This window comes from Octopus sinensis, linkage group LG6, assembly GCF_006345805.1.
Source record: "Octopus sinensis linkage group LG6, ASM634580v1, whole genome shotgun sequence".
NCBI lineage: Eukaryota > Metazoa > Mollusca > Cephalopoda > Octopoda > Octopodidae > Octopus > Octopus sinensis.
In genome coordinates, this window is record NC_043002.1 from 67464721 (window position 1) to 67484331 (window position 19611).

Sequence of the window (19611 nt, forward strand, 5' to 3'; positions counted from 1 at the left end):
CACATTCACTTGTGTAGGTTGAACTATGTAAAATGTTAGAAAAAAAAAAACCAAGCGGTTTCTTGCAACAGATACCAATACATACATCAAAATTTGTTTTACAATACTGCTGTAACTCCCTCAATTTACTAATTTTGCTTGATTACTATAATAATCCCTTTGATTACTATATTTTATTCTGGTGGACCCTCATTGCCATTTGATGTTTAAAAACTAGTTTTATCAATACTTTTGTCAAGATTCATCATCATCATCATCGTTTAACGTCCGTTTTCCATGCTGGCGTGAGTTGGATGGTTTGACTGAGGTCTGGAGAGCCAGCAGCAGCACCAAGCTCTAATCTGATCTGGCAATGTTTCTACAGTTGGATGCTCTTCCTAACACCAACCACTCTGAGAATGTAGTGGGTGCTTTTTACATGCCACATGTCATAGATATACAAATTAATTAAGAAAAAAACTTACCATCATCATCATCGTCGTCATCATCTCCAACATCAGAACCTTCATCATATTCATCTCCTTCATCTGGATTCTGGAAAAGATAAAAGAATTTTTTTTAAATGTCAAAAAGAAAACTTTTTTTTTTTCAGTATTAAAGATTTAGATTTATGCATAAGTAAATGTTACATAGCTTTATTGTTTTAACATCTGTTCCACTAACGAATGAACAGCCGTATAGACTTCTAAAGTGTAGAGTTCATTCCTTTACTAAAGGGTAATAAGTGAATTAGCTACAACCAGGAATCAAACATGAAACTTAGATTTCGTTCATCAGCAGTTCACTTACACTGATATGGCACACAGCCAGTGTCACTCAAAGTATTTATTTCTATCTTCATGTGCCATACCTACAAGTATTGATCATGAGTCTCTAAGCTAAAGTCTGAAACAAGATATAGCAATGGTTTCCCATTGCCTTTTGCCAGTTTATTTAGTTTAACTATGCTAGTCTCCTATTCCCCCAAGCTTGCCCTTGAGGTACATGGCCTATTTAACCTATAGACAGAGAAGTCTGGTTCATGTAACATCAAGATACCTACATACTAGGACTTTATGATACATGTTTAGGAGCCAACCCTCATCTGAGTAGGATACTTTAGCCATAGGGTCATCTTCAGCTACTTGGTTTACATCGGGAACAGGTATACAACCCTAGGGCAAAGCAGACCTGTGACTAGTGATGACTAGGCGACTAAGGAATAACTCCACCCTCCCCAATGCAAATGAATACCCAAGCTGGAGCCTCACCACTGGTTGAAGTTTAATTTATTTTTATCGATAAATAATCAGCATTATCATGTAATTCACTGTGCTATAAATTCAATCAGTGAGGTTTTCTAATGAAACCAAAGAAATATCAATCTAAATGAAATAACAGCTGGGTATGTCCAACAAAGATTCTATTTAATCTCTTTAAAACTTGAGTAACATGAATGATAAAGCACCATAGCAGAAAGATTAGTGAGCTGGAAGTGTTACCCCTCTACTGTGCCTGTCAAAATAAGGGAGGTTCTCTACATGGTCACTCAATATGCTAGAAATAGAAACCAAATTCCCCCCCCCCCCCCCAGGATGGTCAGAGTTGGAACATCTATCATGAATCTGCTCTGCTTCATCAGAGCCAACCTGGGACTAAACAATGACAATTTGTTTTAAGGTTAAGTTGTTAGAAAGAAGAAAGACATCCAATTGTTAAAAACCAAGTAAAAGTTCGTTCTACTGAGATTAGCAAAGGAAAACTGATGTAAACAAAGTAATAAAAAATATATAAAAATTGTATAAATCAAGCAATTTACAGAAAATAGTGATCCAGTTAAATACATAAAAACATTAATTATGCACACACATACATACATCCTCTCACACATTCACACAAGAAAAAATACACCTATATGAACATACATATATCATAGATTAGTGTTTTTTTAGATGTGATGTAGAAGACACTACCATTTGATTTTCATGGTCTTCAAAAAAAAAAACTTATATTATAAAAAGTAAGACAGTAAGAGTCATACCCTCAACAACAAATATTTACATGTATCACACGTGTGCTGTACACACTTGCAAAGGCCATCTTATACATAACTCTTCATCTAAGACTCATTTGCATACATGCCCAATCTTGCTCTCTCTCACACACACACACACACACACACACACAACACCTAGGTTACAAGTATACATGTTTACAAAATCTCAATGTCTTAGAATTTTTTTTTCCCAAATATATGATGTACAATCAGAAGCCATGTCAAAATAACTAATTTTCTGAATGGTTGATTGAAAAGAAAAAAAAAATACAAATCCAACAAATAATCAAAAAACAAAACTGTGATAACATACCTCTCGGTATTTTGAGATCTCTTCTTCATAGTCCCGTTTGTAACGCCGAAGACGTTGACGAAGAGTGGTCAACCCTCGAGCATTGTTTTTGCTCATCTGCTTTCTTCCCTCTTTATCGTCCCAACACTGTAAGAAAAGAAAACACATTTTATTACTTCAAGCAGAAAATTAAAACAGTTGATTGAACCCTTTAGCATTCATATTACTCTGTCAAACGTAAATTATTCCTTTTGTTTTGCATTAATCATGTATTATCTTGTAGCTTTGAGATTTTGATGGTGCAAAATGAATTACTGCATCAATTGTTTATTCTTAGAATGATATTTTAGGGTAGGTGTGAGAAGCCAGATCCGGCCAGTTTGAACATAAAACAGGTAGAATATTTGGGCTGGATACGGCCAGTTTAAATGATAATGGGTTAAAGCTAAAATTACATACTGAAGATTTTCTGGTTCAATTTTCACTATGGACATGTGATTAGAACAACACAGAAAAGAATAGCAAAATGGACTCTTGAAGCCAAGCCAACTTGGAATAGACCACAGATAATATCCAGCCTCAGTTGGTTTCATTTGGGAATCCAGCCAGAAAGTACAATGACAGTTGTTTCTCATGGGACCCAATAGTGGTGAGGTACCCCAGGAATTTACTCCCATAGCCCTCCCAGGAATAGTGGCTTAAAATGGATGCATGGATAGATGGAATTTTCCGGAATGCTCTGCTAAAGAACCTCCCTGTACCTGTACCTCTTGTCGCATTTAAGACCGCGGATTCTGCCACCCATGAAGTCATTGCCATTGGGGTGCCAGAAGACATGGCTGATCTTCAGGCTTTTGCTGCCAACTCAGACAAAGACCTAGGCTGCGTTCCCCCAACGGGTGCTATCCGCCTTGGACGACCTGGCCCAAAACCTAGGCTCATCAAGTTGTCTTTTACGGACCCCACTGAGGCAACCTCTTACCATCTGGCCTCAGTTAAAGCTGGGCGGGAAAATCGGACCACCTTCCGAACACGCCCAGGCTTACCGTCCAATGTACGTCCGAAGCTACGTGTAGTGGCTTCCCTGAATAGGAACTCAGCTCTACAGGAAAGCTTCAGTCTTCGGGAAGATGGACAAATCTGGAGATTTGTCAAGACTGCTGAAACGTGGAAGAGAGATACCAGCTGGTCTGAGTGCTCTCTACCCACAATAACTAAAAAGACTACAGCAACTCAGGGAAACTAAGCCAGAAAAACCTGCCATCCTCTACACACCATCATAAACTGCGAGCAGGGTACAAATTGTTGTCCTTAAATGCTCGCAGTTTATGCAACAAAATACATTTGTTCAACGCCTACGTCAGAAGTGTTGACCCTGACTTCATCACTGTCACGGAAACATGGGCGCATTCCTTACTCTGTGATGGGGTTTTCAACATTACGGGGTACAACCTCTTCCGTAAGGACCGCACTAACCGCCGTGGTGGTGGTGTGATGGTCTACGTTCGTTCAAATTTTTTGGTAATTCCTTGTGCCGATTTGAACGAATCACAAGAAGAAGTTTTTTTCTGTGACGTGCGTATGACCATGTCAACACTCCTGCTTGGCGTTGTTTATCGTCCCCCAAGTTACCATCGGGACACACAGCTTTGCAATGTCCTCCGAGCTGCTGCCAGGAAAACAGCCACTATGTGTTTATTGCAGGCGATTTCAATCATCCTGAGATCGATTGGGAGACCTTCCATTGGCCACAGAGTGCAAACGATTTTGTTGAGCTTGTGCTGGACTCAAACTGGTCACAAGTAGTCACCTCTCCAACAAGAGGCGACAACACCTTGGACCTGCTCTTCACCACAACTCCTGAAGCGGTTATCAATTGCACTACGGAGGAACCTCTAGGTGACTCTGATCATGCTATGATCATCGCCAATCTGGCTCTTGCGGGCAACAAAAACCTGAACCATCTCCAATCTGCTTCCTTCGATTGGAAGAGAGCAGATTGGAACCTGTACCACACTGAACTACAGCACCCAAACTGGCGTGAATTCTACAACTCTGGAGATGTGAATACTATACTCCAGAGTATCCTGGACTCAATATGGGCAGCATGTGCAGCATCAGTGCCACGTAAACAAAAAAAGAAGAACCGCCCCAAAAGGGCAATTTGGGAAACTTCAGCGGTCCGACTTGCCAGGAGGGAACGTCGGACTGCTGAACGGGAATACAGGTTGCATAAATCAGACACCAACAGGAAGAAGCGGAATAAATCCTCCAACCATCTCAAGCAAGTGACAAAAAAAGCAGTGCTTGAATTTGAACAGTGCATAGCAGCCAATCCTGACAGCAAGGTTTTCTGGAAATATGTGCACTCAAAGCAGAGACCTCACTCTCCAGTGGGCCCTCTTCGCAACCCTCACACAAACCAGATCACTGACGACCCCAAGGAATGCGCAGAACTCATTGCCGAGTGCTATGCAAACATATTCACTGTTGAAAGTCAAAATGTACCATCTTCGCCATCACTAACAGCAAACTCCATAACAACTATGGAATTTACACCTGCAATGCTGCGACGTCACCTTCAAAATAAGCGCAACTATGCCTCCCCTGGTCTCGATGGAGTTACATACCTGCTTCTCAAACGTGGCAGGCACTTCCTTTTACACCAGCTTTCTATTTTCTTCCAGTACTGTCTCAACAATAGTGCTACTCCGGAGCAGTGGAAAACTGCCAGTGTCATTCCTCTGTTCAAAAAGGGCGACCGCACATCACCTGTCAACTATCGCCCAGTCAGTCTCACTAGCTGTATTGCAAAACTGATGGAATCGTGTGTCAGAGAAACACTCTGGAACTTCTGGAGCTCTCACAGTCTCATCCGACCCTCACAATATGGATTTGTCCCTAACTCCAGCTGCAGTGACCAGCTTGTCGAGTTCCTTGAGGACATTACTCAGATTACTGACAGTGGCTCATGGGTGGATGTTGTCTACCTTGACTTTGCTAAGGCTTTCAACTCTGTGCCACACAAAAGGCTTATGGTGAAACTCTCTGCAATGGGTGTGGGGGATGACCTTTTTAACTGGTTGAAATCCTTCATCCTCAGCCGAAAGGAGGTAGTCACAGTTCTAGGACAGCATTCTACACCATATGAGATGTCATCGGGTGTACCACAGGGATCTGTCCTTGGCCCCCTCTTGTTTGTGGCATACATTAACGACATAGATGCCAATTTAAAGAATGCCACAGTATTGAAATATGCAGACGACATCAAGCTGTACCTTGAAATCAAGAGGACAGATCCTGATGTCTACAACTCTTTCCTGCAATCAGACCTAGACACAATGCAGCAATGGATCACAGACTGGCAACTGAAACTGGCTGTGGACAAGTGTACCACCATGCATTTTGGGAGAAAAAACCCTGCGTTCACATACTCCCTCCACAACACTGATATCAAGAAATCCTCTTGCGAGCGTGACCTAGGCATCACTGTCAGCAGTGATCTGCGTTGGTCAAAGCATATCTCTAAGATTGTCAGGAAGGCCGAGGGTGTCTTGGCATCACTCAGCAGGTCTTTTGTTAGCCGCTCTCCAGCCATCTATTTAAAACTGTATACAGCTATGGTACGACCACACTTGGGATTCGCATCATCAGTTTGGAACCCCTATCTTGCACAGAACATTGACCTCCTGGAATCTGTCCAGAGACGTGCAACCAAACGCATACCCTCCATCAGACACCTACCATATTCTGAGCGCCTTGTTTCCCTGGGCATGGATTCACTGAAGCTCCGGCGTTTGGCGACGGACTTGGTAAACACCCACAAAGTTATCAACCACCTCACCAACAACAACACTGAACACCTTTTTGACCTCCATGTGTCTAACACACGTGGACATGCCTACAAAGTCAGAAAACAATACAGCTCCCATGACTTTCGGAAACATTTTTTCACGCTCAGAGTTGCTGAAGCATGGAATAAACTGCCTGCGTCAGTTGTTGACTGCCATGACACTGCATCTTTTAAGGCCCTCATGCTTTCCGAAATCCGCCGAAACTTCACCTGATTATATATACACTTTAGATGAGTTGTAGTGCACCTGAGCACTGTACACAATTATTATTATTATTATTATTATAACATGTGTAAACATTCTGGTAAGGAGAAACACCTCAAAAATTTCCTTCTCCCAGATTTTCAGTCACATTAACACTTCCATTCCCCATCTGCCTCAAACGACCTGTAATCACATATTCATCACATTTAAATGAGTAACGCAGAATAGAAAAGAGAATTTTTTGCTATATCTAATTGATGAAATTTACCAAAAGCCATATTTCAGCAACTAATTATTAAACTTCAAACAGCTATAATGATTTTTGTAATGTTTGAAATAATGACTTGTAAAACTCTCCTAATATTTCAGAATAAAAGCTAGCTAACAGTCAAAAACAAATTTTAAAATAATATATCCTTTAGAGCAGTGGTAGCCCTTGGTGGGGTTCATATAAGATTTTGTTAGTGCAATGAATTGCTTTTACTTCTATCATACACAAAATATTTTTATTTTTTTATAGAATTCCCCATAAAAATATAATCATAAAAATACAGTAGGAATTTTTTAATATATATACATCGAATAGTTATGAGGGTCCAATAGAGTAAAATAGGAATGAAAGGGGTTCTCAGGCAAAAAATGGTCCAGAACCACAGCTATAAAAACAGATCATTGTATAAAAAAGATTCAAAGAAAAAAAAAACATACCTCATTAACAAAATCCTCTAATTCTACAAGGCATCGAAGGTAAAATCTTGGCATTCCCTCAATGTCAACAATTTTTTTAGCTTTTTCAAAAGCTTTAGTAAGAGCTTCAAAATCTAAAAGAAAAAAATAACAAACATTTTAATGCATTAAAAATATTTCTTTTCATTAAATAAAAGAAGATAAATGTCAAAGTACACCAACAAACAAGACACACAGAGTTGTAAATGTTAGGTCTTTTCTCCAATGAATAATATTCTTAAAGAACATAAAATGAATGATTAATGATTGCAGAGTTTAAAGCTAAATGACAATCTAGCTAGAGACAATTTGGAGAAAGAAGACATGGAAGTGGCAGTCATGCTGTTACACACTTTACCAAGGGCTTTAGTCTCACTTATATATCAACCCGTAACCTTACCTGATGCCTATTTTATCAATCTCATAGACTAAAATTAAGTCTTAAAATGAAAGGATAAAACAACTCCAGTCAGAACTAAGGTAGAATAGTCTTCTAAATAAGCATACTGATTTATATATTACATATAAGTGATCAATGATCTAACAAGATTTCTGAAAAACCACTTAAAATTTCAGTTAATTTGAAGTAAATGAAAATAACATAAATCAATAAGCAAATGTCTTCTCATTCTAAAAATTACAGTTTTAAAACTACAAAGTAAAAATCTAGTAACGACATGGAATTCTCTAACCATTAGAGCAATAGCTAAAAAAGGAATATAGCTGTCAGGACATTACTTCCTTCAGAACTTCTATGCTTCCTGAAATTCACCAACAGTACATCTTCCCACTTCTTTTTTAAATGATTCATTCACTGTTCGCTTTCTGTGCATTATTATTCTATGAGCTGCTCATGCACTTTCAGGTGCTTTTTCTGATGAGTTGTAGTGCATCTGAGTACTCTATACAATAAACGCATTATCATTATTATATAGGGTGGTGAGCTGGCAGAATCATTAGCATGCCAGGCAAGATACTTAGCGGCATTTTGTCTATCTCTATGTCCTGAGGTCAAATGCCACTGGGGTCAATTTTGCCTTTCATTCTTTCAGGATCAATAAATTAAGTACCAGTCAAACACTGGAGTCGGTGTGATCAACTAACCCCCTCCCCTCAAAATTCCAAGCCTTGTGCCCATAATAGAAAGGTTTATTATTATTAAAAATAATACATACCCGTCAATACATTAGACATATCTTTGATTTTTTTATGATTTCTTAATTGACGAATAACATTTTGCATCTCCTCAAACCTAGTAAAACAAAAGAACAAAGAAAAACATGAATCACACAATGAATTACTCCAAGTTCAGGGTTTTCATTTCGTTGGAATCAGTAAAATCAAGGACCGGTGAAGTATTTAAATACTTAATAATCATCATGTATAATACTGACCAGATTTACAAAATCTCAGCAAGATTTCATACAACAGTCAATTTTTAGAATTTTTATCCATTAATTTACTTTCTGTCTACATCTATTTATCAAGTAGAACAATCTTGTTTCAATTCATTAAAAGTTTTTATGACTATTATTATTGTAAGCCTAATAATTATAAGAAAAAACACAAAATGTATCAAATACTTATAATTTCAGTGTCAAAGAAACAAATTTTCCTGACACAATAACCCATTTTATTCTCTTTGCAAAGTCTTAAATTTAATAAAATCTTGAACTGAAGTTACTTTAAAACTTGATCGTAAAATCTAAACTAAAAATGATTTTATGTTTAAAAGATAAATCAAATATTTAATGCCTATTGCAAATCGTTTTTACTTTAAATAAGTGATTAACAATATGAATAAAATAAGATTACAAGTAATTGGAATCACAAAATTGCTTGTTTCATGATGAAAATGTAAAAATTCAGTAGCAGAGAAAATTGTGTTTTAATTCGACTATGACATTAATTAAAATCAAAATTTAATTTCAATCAGTTAATTAACTCCCTTCATAACTTTATCAGTGATTCTCAACTGGTTTAGTTAGTGAGTCCTTGGTAAGGGCATTTAACTTGGTAATGGTGCTATTCAGTTTTGTCTTACCTCCCTAGTCTCAGGGCAAAGGAACAAGAGAAATAAAACGAAAGTGCTCTGATAGTTGATGTTAAATGTGAAACTAATTAGCAATTCAAGACGTAGAAATCAAATTTTTGAAAACCAAAATAAACATGAACAGATCAAAAAACTGAATATTGTACTTCATCCAACAGCTTTGTATTGTATTATCATAAAAGAAATCACATGAAGAAAAAAATTGCACCCAGAATAATCCAAACAAAAGGAAAAAGGATAAAAATTCTAGGTTTCAGAAATTTTACACACTAAAAGACTAAACCCAATACTAACTACTGTATTTGATAGCATAAAAGATCCATGGGCATTTTAGACTCACCTGGATTTCAGCAACACACATTCAGGAAAAACAAAAGTTTGTAGTGCATGAAAGCATGTAATATAGACATAACTTCATGCATAGGACCCAGGATGTATTTTTTTGGATATTGTTTTGAAAAAAAAAGTGCACCTTATACACCATTGAATATGGTATATATATGATTGGAAATAAAGAATCTATTTACAGTGCAGCAACGTCTAATAAATAATTACCAAGTTAAATTTTAGAAGCAAATTAAAGGTTTCACTACAAATGGTAATTAAAGGTTACCAATCTCAGGAAGAAATTTAGATTTAAACTGTTGAAACCACTAAAAAGTTGCAAGTGTCTCAAGGGTTAAATCTAAGCAAACAACATAACAACCTTAATAACTGGATAATCATAAATAAAACTCACCTCTTATCCTTTGCACTGCGGACCACTCTTTTAATATCTTCTTCCTCTTCACTGAAGTGGTAGGTCCTAGAAACAGAAGTGAAATAAATATTTCATTTTCACATGAAAAAACACTGAATACATTAAGTAAAGATGAAGATGAAAAGATTAAGTTGAAAAGACTAAGTTGAAAAGAAAACAACACTTCCAAGAAATTAATACTGATCCTTTTAATAAATAAAACAACAGTAAACACTACGAAGTAGTTGATGTTAAGAAGGGCATCCAGATGAAGAAATCCTGCTAAAGTTGACACCGGAGCTCAATGCAGCCCTGCAGTTTGCCAGATTGTCAAACCATGCAGCATGGAAAACATGTTAAATAATGGTGATAATGATGATGAACAAAATGATTTTTCACATGAGTCATCTAAATGATGGAGTTACTTTTGATTTAAAGCCGGCAATTTCGGGGGGGATGGGTTTAAATCGACCCCAGTGCTCAAATGATACTTATTTTGTTGATCCTGGAAGGATGAATGGCAAAGCTGACCTTGACTGAATTTGAACCGAGGGTGCTGGTACCACATAAAAAGCATTCATGCCACTGCTGCACCCAGTGCACGGCATTAGGAAGGGCATCCAGCCATAGAAACCATGCTAAAACAGACATGGTGCCCAAGTAGTTCAGCTGGCCAGCTCTTGTCAAACAATCGAGCTCATGTCATCATGGAAAATAGATGTATGATGATAAATTTAAGGACAGACAAAATGCGGCATTTTTTCGATAAAACTCAATGGACCACAACACCTCAGTTCGGCTCTTTCTGTGGCTGTTGCCAACCATCAGTTGACAAAATGGGAGGAGAAGAAAGCTAATGGGTTGTACATGCATCCATGTTTGTTCCTCTGCCTTTGTATACGTGCTTGTTCGTGTCTGTGTCAGTGTGTGTGCCTGTCCTATTTTTATGTATTTATGTGTTGTGGACTATAGATATAACAAAATTATGCCAGCAATGTCACATTTTAAACTGGAAGAAAAAGGCTTTTTTTCTTCAAGTTTAAAATGCGACATTGTTGGCATAATTTTATCATATCTATAGTCGACAACACATTGTTTGTTCCTGGTTCATAAGGAACAACACATAAATACATAAAAACAGGACAGGCACACACACACAGACAAGAACAAGCACATACACACAGACAGGGGAACAAGCACACACGCACATACAACCCATTAGCTTTTTTCTCCTCCCATTTCCTCAACTGACAGTTGACAACAGCCATGGAAAGAGCTGCACTGAAGAATTTTGGTCTATCAAGTTATATTGAAAGAATGCCCAAAATGCTGCTGAGCATTGTGGCCAACGTGCTAAAAATTCAGCCTGTTTGCCACCTTAACTTCAACTAATATTAAGAACCTGATTACTCTTGAGTTAAGTCAGTTTCCAGATAGGGGACATACAAGAGAAAGAGAAAAGAACAGGGATGAAAGAAATTAGATTTGTTGCCTTTATGAAACTGCTTGAATACACTTAAAGATACGTTGAAATAGCAAAGCTACAAAGACAGTTGCTGAATGTAAAAACTGTCAGGATGAATCAGAGGTTCTTTGAAAGTTAGATTTGTGTAGGAAAGGATTGTACCTAAGAACTGGTATAGCAGCATCATTGTCAAATGCTTCTAGGATAATGAAAATGTACTAGAAACTGGCACTTTGTCAGTTACGATGATGAGGGTTCCAGTTGATCCTATCAATGGAACAGCTTGCTCGTGAAATTAATGTGCAAGTGGCTGAGCACTCCACAGACACGTGTACCCTTAACGTAGTTCTCAGGGAGATTCAACGTGACACAGAGTGTGACAAGGCTGCCCCTTTGAAATACAAGTACTACTCATTTTTGCCAGTTGAATGGACTGGAGCAATGTAAAAGAAAGTGTCTAACTCAAGGACACAATGCGTCACCAGGAATTGAACTCACAACCTTACAATTGTGAGCCAAATACCCTAACCACTAGGCCATGCGCCTTAAACATGAAGATGTGCAAGAGAGAGGAAAACTACTCTGATCTCAAGTTTATGGAGTGCATAAAGAATCGTAGCAAGCTAATGCAGGTTAAAGTTAACAGCACATGATTTAGTTGAGCTCTTTATTTGGTAGTTGGCAAAAAGTATCTTAGATCTATCAACGAAGAAAAGTATTTCTGGCAACAAGGAAGTTAAGTGAGGGTGCTGCTCAGGTCATGTTAAGAGAAGCTAAAAAATAAGGATCAAAGTCACCATTAAGGTCAATGGGAATTAACCAAGATTCTGTACATTGTACTCAGCTTAGTCGAGGCAATTGCATGGATTCTCTTATGAAATATCCTATAAGTGGGCGGGTGATAGAGATGAGAGGGTATCAAACAGGGAGGATAGACAAAAAAATATAGACTTGACAAGGACAAACTGAATGAGAGACAAAGTGTAAAAATATAATGTTCCCAGTATCCATCACTACCATCATTTTACTGTTCACTTTTCCATCCTTGCACAGCATATCACCAATCAATCATCTCAGTCTTGTGTCATCTCCATAAAGATCAATATCCTGAGATCAGTCTCCACTATTCCAACCCATGTCTTCCTGGGTCTCTCTCTTCCACAGCTTACATCCACTTTGAATGTCCAACACATTTTTATGCAGCTGTCTTCTCTCTTGCACAGCACATCTGATTTCTCTTATATCCAGTTTCACTCTCAATTCATATATACTCCATCACACACACACACATTCACAACAGGCTTCCACAGTTTCTGTTTCTCAAAGGTTCTGACCCACACAAGACTGAGGTAGAAAACTTACCTAAGGTACTACACGGTTGACCCAGGGCCAACACAGCTTTAAACAAGAATTCTTAGCCATACCATTATATTTGTGTCCAAGATGCATGCAATAATTGATATATTTGAAACAGGCAGTGAGTGAAGACAATCTTCAGTAAATAAAGACACTACAGGTTGAGATGCAAAAAAATAAGACTGCATCAGGCAAAGTACAGGGATAACTGCTACAGTGGATGATGCATGCTGAGGAGAAATTGTTAGCAGTGGAAGGTGACCACAGCTGAGGTACACAGAATAACCAGCATAAAAAATACTGGTGACGAATTATAAACACAAGATTTTTAACAAGAGATCTTTGTCTGTAACAATAATGTCTAATGAAAATGAAATACTTACTTTGTAGCCTGACGTTGAGGTATGACCTCCTCTTCGCTGCTTTCACTATCAGTCTCATTTTCTATCTTGTAAAACTTCGACATTTTCTGAAAAATAATAATATATTAAATTACTCTTTATATGTACTTGTTATTTAAGATGTGCTTGCAGTAGAGTTAATCTGACAGGTTTATATATTGCATTCGCACAATCCATAACCTAAATCAATGAATCGAAACAAAATGAAACATTATATAAAATGTTGATGATCTGTTCTGTTGCCTGCTAATAAAATAATGCCAATCCAAAAGTAGATTTAATTAACCTTTTTAATACCAACCTGAGTCCACTCCTGATTCTACAATATAAATCTCTTTTAAAAGTGATCTCACTTAAAACCTTCCATCAAAATTTCGAGTTAAATTTATTTTTCAAATACTAACTTAATAATAACAAAGTTATTTTAGTAAATTGTTAAATATTTTCAGAACTAATTGAAATATAGGCAATGTTATTTCAACAGAATTACAGTAACAAAAAGTTAAAAGATGCATGGGCAAAAATTCCCAGAAACCATTAACTTAAATTATGGTTAATTTACTTAGTACAGTTGACAAAGTTCATTATGCTGATGACATTTGCTGAAAATTCCACTGCCTGAAGATTTCTGACCCACATTTTAATCAAATCAAACACTAAGAATTTTTGCAAATTTTCATTTTATCCAAGAAAATTTCTTTCTACAAATATTTTCAATTAAACTTTTCTTTAATCTGACGTTCCCAAGATACAACAATATTTTATCTATAAACTTTCTTGAAAAAAACAAATTGTTAACCAGGTAAACCAAGTGCATATAAATTCTAGAAATTGAGAGCTCAGTTTTCTTTACTTTTTTGAGTTTTATGCTTCCAAGTTATGCCTCATATTTTGACTGTGGTTAATAATTTAGAGCCTGGATGACTGATACATAGCATACAGACTATGCAAGTCTTCTAGCAAACAATTCTGAAATTGCATTGTGAAAATTATTACAGATTGATACACAAGCAAGGCAAGTGTCAATTTCATACCACAGTTTAAGATTGGTTTAACATTAAACATTTGACCTAGATATTTGGCATTATGAAAGGCATCCAGCCATAGAAAACACTACCTGGGGCTCAATGCAGTTCTCAAGCTCAACAGATTGTGTCAAACCATCCTATTCATGCCAGCATGGCAGGTGGACATTAAATGATGAGGGTGATGGCTTACTTGCCAACAGGAAGTAATTAACATCACACCATTCTGCATACACTTTCTTTTAAGTTATCAAAATACCAAGTTTTTTTCCATCATTTTGTTTGTTCTCTTGCACATTGTTTTACAGTAGACAGGAAGGTGAAAGATATATTCATTTCACATCTCACAGTTCTATAATATATAACCATTTGCTTTAAAATTCTATTTAACCCTTTAGCATTCAGATTATTCTGTCAAATGTAAAGCTTATGTATTCACACCATGTAAAATTAATCTTGCATCATTTCATGGCTTTGAGATTTCAATGATGTGATTGTTTATTTTTAAAATGACACAATAAGATAGCTATGAATGACCATATCTGACTAGTTTGAACATAAAATAGGTAGAATATTTTGGCCGGATATAGCCGGTTTAAACACTAAAGGGTTAAATTAAAACTCTCCATCATAATTTTGTGTAAGCTTCTGTTTAGATATACCAGATTAATATAACAATTAATGTCAAAATTGAATCTGTCCAAATGTTTGGTTATTTTCAAAATTAAGTGAAACATAAGAAGTGTACTTCATATGACTGTGAAAAAGAGTTATGCTATAAACATGGTCCATCATTTTCAAATATTCATCCTTAATTACTTTCCATTTATATATATAAAAAAAAAAAAAAACTATGAAAAGACTATAAAATTCTTAATAGCTAGAAGACAATGGAAAAACAAACTGATATTATAGAAACTATAACCACTTAAATAAGTTTTTGTGGTATGGTAGGATAGATATATCATGGAAACAGAAGAGTTTTGAATTCAAGTTATGTCAATTCCTATCTATGTTCCCAGATTGAGAAAATGCTTCCATTATTAACTGAAAATGACATTTTCAGTTCAATTGATTAGTTTGTTGAAGTGTAAGTATATGTTTATTAATTTACAGAAGTACAAGAAATTGTGAAAGCAACTGCTAGGAATTTTCAAAGAGATTAAGGAGAAGAAATGATCAATATTTTGCTCCACAAAACATCTGTAGGTTAATGATTTCATATTTTAGCACAAGGCCTGTAATTTTAGAGAAGGGTGTAAGTTCATTCCATTGACTCCAAACAACACCAAGAAGTCAACCTGAATGGAATTTGAAGCTAGAATGTAAAGAACCAGAAGAAATGCTGCTAAGCACTTTGCCTTGTGTGCAAAGAATTTTAACAGCTCTTTACTTTCTTTTAGGTTAATAATAAAAATTATTAACACACACAAAGAGAAACCAATTATCTTAGCACACCAATTCAACTCAGACTAAATTGATTTCTTCTAAGTAAACGGTCATTTGTGTAGGTGGTGATGGGCACAACCATCAATAAAGAATCCACTTTGAAATTTTATTGCCTTCTTGAAACTTACAGAGTTGGTTTGCTACTAACTTTTAAACCTAGAAAATCTGCACTAGTGAGCAACGAAGCACTAATTAAGGCAATCAATTCATAAATTTAGAAGACTTCCATTGTATTTCTAGCGTTAACTATTTTCAAGATATTTATTTTGTAAATTCCTATCCACTTAAGATGTTCTAAATTGAAAATTATACTTAAAGTCAAACTTTCAATTAATTTTTATTTTGAAGTTTAAAACAACTAGATGAAATAATGTTTCTGTAGACCAATTCTTCACCAGCATTCTTAGATACTTTCAGAACAAAATGATTTAACACTATTCAAACGAAACTGCTCAAGATACCCTGCTTCTGAACTCTTTCAAACTATTTTAAAACTCTCTACTGATTTCTTCTTCTAACCAAATCAATATTTCACGCACAACTTAAATCAGAACAGTAATAAATTTAAATATTACACAGCTTGTGTATTAAATAAGTATATAAACACATTCATTCTCTGATACCGATGTGCAGGAAAGAGGCGAGTCTCCTGACAAGCCATTTCTCAGTTTGTTGACTGCTCCTAAGAGAAGACATACCCGGTTTCTTTTCACAACGAACAAAGATCAGCTCCTATAATACAGCACTCATGAAATATGTTTTTAAATTTATTTAAGTTTTATGAAAATTGTACGATTCCTCTTTTTAGAAAACCATCGCAAAATAATTTAGAAATAATTCTTGCTGGATATTAAGCATCAAGTATTTATTCTCTTACTAAAAAGGGATAAAAAATTAGAACGAAATGCCCTACAGAATACGAAACTCGATTAATGAGCTAAAAAAAATGCAAATCTGCGTCGCCAAAAAATATATATTACCTAACCGAAACATTAACAATCATTCCATGTGGTAAACTCCATCAGTGCACCATGGCTAATTATCTCATATCTTTATAAAAATGTCTAACATTTTTCCGTAATTATCTTGTCCCAGAAGTATCTTTTTTTTTGTTTAATACATCGCTATTACAGCTGTAGAATTTAGTTGTGACGTCACAGGCACCAAGCTGTATCGGCCGTTGCCTTTCCCTTGGATAACACTGGTGGAGTGGCGAGGGGAGGCCGGTATACATGGGCGACTGCTGGCCTTCCATAAACAACCTTGCCCGAACTTGTGCCTGGGAGGGTAACTTTCTAGGTGCATTCCCATGGTCAGTCATGACCGAAGGGGGTCTCAGCATTACATTTTAATCATTTTGAAGAAAAGAACGGCTGGCCCCAGTTTAATTGTCAACTATACGAAAGTATATCCCAGCTGTTTGTCGGAGTCGAATCAATCATTACAGGTTAATTCTAAAGAAATTTGCAAAGCCTTCTTCTTTTCTGTCTTTGCTCACTTGACATGTAAATGACAAGCCTATGTATTTTAATTAGAGAAACAGCTCCATTTATACGAGAGAAATAGCGGTATAGTAATGGTATCGTAAGGATGCTACACGAGCCAGGATCTACCGTTCATACTTCGATCGTGGCACGCTTTGGTTTGATTAAACTGGTTTTAAATAAGTATCAACAGAATGTCCAGTGCAACAGCTATATAACCTACGAAAACTTCTATGGGATTACATATGAAAAACACGTGGATACATCACTAATAATTAACACCCCAAAAGCGATGCCTCAGAAACTCCGAGACATCAATCAATCGTTTTAAATGGTGATATACGAACTAGATCCAACCATCTGTTTCCCCTTGGAATCTAACCTTTCAATACTGAACACAAACGTTTTCATTAGAAGGTCTATGAAGATAATTTGACAATTTGCAATATATTAGTAAAATATATTTTAAAATAAAAGGTTTCTACAGTAGCTATAACATAGTTATTTCTGATTTATCGTACGTAACGCTGTTGTAATGGTACAATTTGTAACTGATGCCTTTGTGAGAATAAAATTGCAGATTTAACAGCTGTTTAAAGAGTGACTATATATGAAACGTGGATATAAGTGGACTATAATGAAAATTGACTTGTTTAAATTTTGAGATTTTTCTTTTTAACTCAGACTCGAAGCAAATTGCTATTTAAATAAGTTACCAAATTCAATAGAACAGAAATTCCATATGGCATTTCAAAGACCAAGTTGAGTATTGTTTCTGCAGCGATATCGTAATTAAAACGTTATTGGCTTAATAAACTAAAAATGGTTTTCATCTATAAACATTTGGTTTGATTAATACCTATTCCCCAAAACTTTCCAGGGCGGATCAGAGAAATTTTAATTGATGATGGATGCCTCAAATTACGTAGGAGTGCGGCAAAATGATAAAAATATATATATAACATCAACAGGCCAAACTTACAAATAAGAACTAGATGGTATAAATGTTATTTCAATATAGACATCCGAATTATTTCTTATAGTCAATCTTTGAAAAATGTCTGTAGAATAAAGCAACAAGAAAACTCATGACACATGAATAAGCAGTCTTCCATTGGCAGCCATTTGTTAAGCAGCGTGGAGACATTCTACACGTGAATTTTAGGTTTTTCCTTTATAAGGATAGAGTAAAAATTGTATCATATAAATATTAATTAAAATAATTTGAAATGGAAATGAAGTAATCATGCAAAAGTAATAATAGGTGTGAACAGGCCATTTAACGTACTAAATACGTAAAACTTACCGCGAAGTTTTATTGACGGATACGCCAAAATGCGGGTAGTAGTCACCAAAAGCGGACCGGATGTGAAGTTATTTTGTTATCAAATTTAATTAGCAAATGTGTTTTGAAAAAAACTATTTAAATTCATAAATATTTTAAACTTTTATGAAAATTGAAATACAATAATTAAATTAATGATATGTTTATTAAAGAATACTTTATAACATTTCCCATCATGCATCTCGGTTAGCCGGGAAAACGTGACTCGAAATGCCGGTATTGTTAAGGCTTTTGCTGGTAATAAGTACTTGGTGAGATTCAGTTATGTCAATAAGGCTATAGTATTTATAGCATAAATACAAGTCAAGGTTTTCTTTTTGCTTTTATGCAGCTTCTGACAGCTATTCAACTGACTCAAAGTAGGTTTATTTGGGAATGGACTTTGAATTAATCACCGGCGTGGCATCTCTGATATGAGAATTCGAGCCACTGCAATAGATAGTCCCGTATGGCTTAAAGTGGATACACATTGAATACGGTATGCTTTAAAATAATGAGATTATAGCCGGAACATCTGATCAGACTTAAACGTCTAAGTACATTAGATGGCCTCCTAGTTTAGAAAGGTGCATAATGCTATTATATTGGCGATCCTTGAGTTCTACTTTCAAGGATCGCCATATATTTATTTTCAACATTATGAATTAAAATCAAGCATTACGTATTAAAGAGAAAACCCACAAGTATTGACACCTGTCACATTGCGAAAGGATTGTTTAATTGAAGACAGCATTTAACAAGTTTATTTCACGCTGTCCCTAACTAAATGAATGATACATGAACGTTTAATTCGTTTGACGTTAGAATATTCAGAGAGAAAACCTATAAACTGATAATTTTATTTCTTGTCATTTCATTTTGATTCCCGAATGAAAACTTTTCACTAAAATTTCCGCGTTAGTCCTTGAAAGTATAAGCAACATAGTTTCCCACCCTAAAAAAAAATAATTCATGTTTTGGGGGAGGGCGGGGGTCAGAAAAAATATATAAAGAATTCGTGTATTATTTTAAGAGTGGGATAGCGTGCTAGAATAAAGCCATGAGTCATGTCCCTTTACTTTATTTGTCCAAATCCCGCCCGAGTCAAAATTAATATTTGTCATGCACTAGAGTCGTTTTAATGTCTATTCAATATCCATTTCCCCATTCTGTCACAGATTTAAATCATTATTTAATTTCAAAA

At 35.9% G+C, this 19611-nt stretch overlaps 1 protein-coding gene across 1 annotated transcript in view; it reads right to left on the reverse strand.

The window, feature by feature from the left end:
- The window catches only part of LOC115213030 (eukaryotic translation initiation factor 3 subunit C), a 41442-nt gene extending 22915 nt beyond the window's left edge, over positions 1-18527 (reverse strand). Inside the window, exons 1-7 of the mRNA XM_029781935.2 lie at positions 18390-18527; positions 13108-13193; positions 9904-9969; positions 8287-8363; positions 7094-7206; positions 2349-2474; positions 465-534 (exon numbers count right to left, since the gene is read on the reverse strand). Of these exons, the coding sequence (XP_029637795.1) occupies positions 465-534; positions 2349-2474; positions 7094-7206; positions 8287-8363; positions 9904-9969; positions 13108-13190 (535 nt within the window). The 5' untranslated portion in view covers positions 13191-13193; positions 18390-18527. The remainder of the gene's footprint in view (positions 1-464; positions 535-2348; positions 2475-7093; positions 7207-8286; positions 8364-9903; positions 9970-13107; positions 13194-18389) is intronic.
- Positions 18528-19611: the final 1084 nt, after the last annotated feature.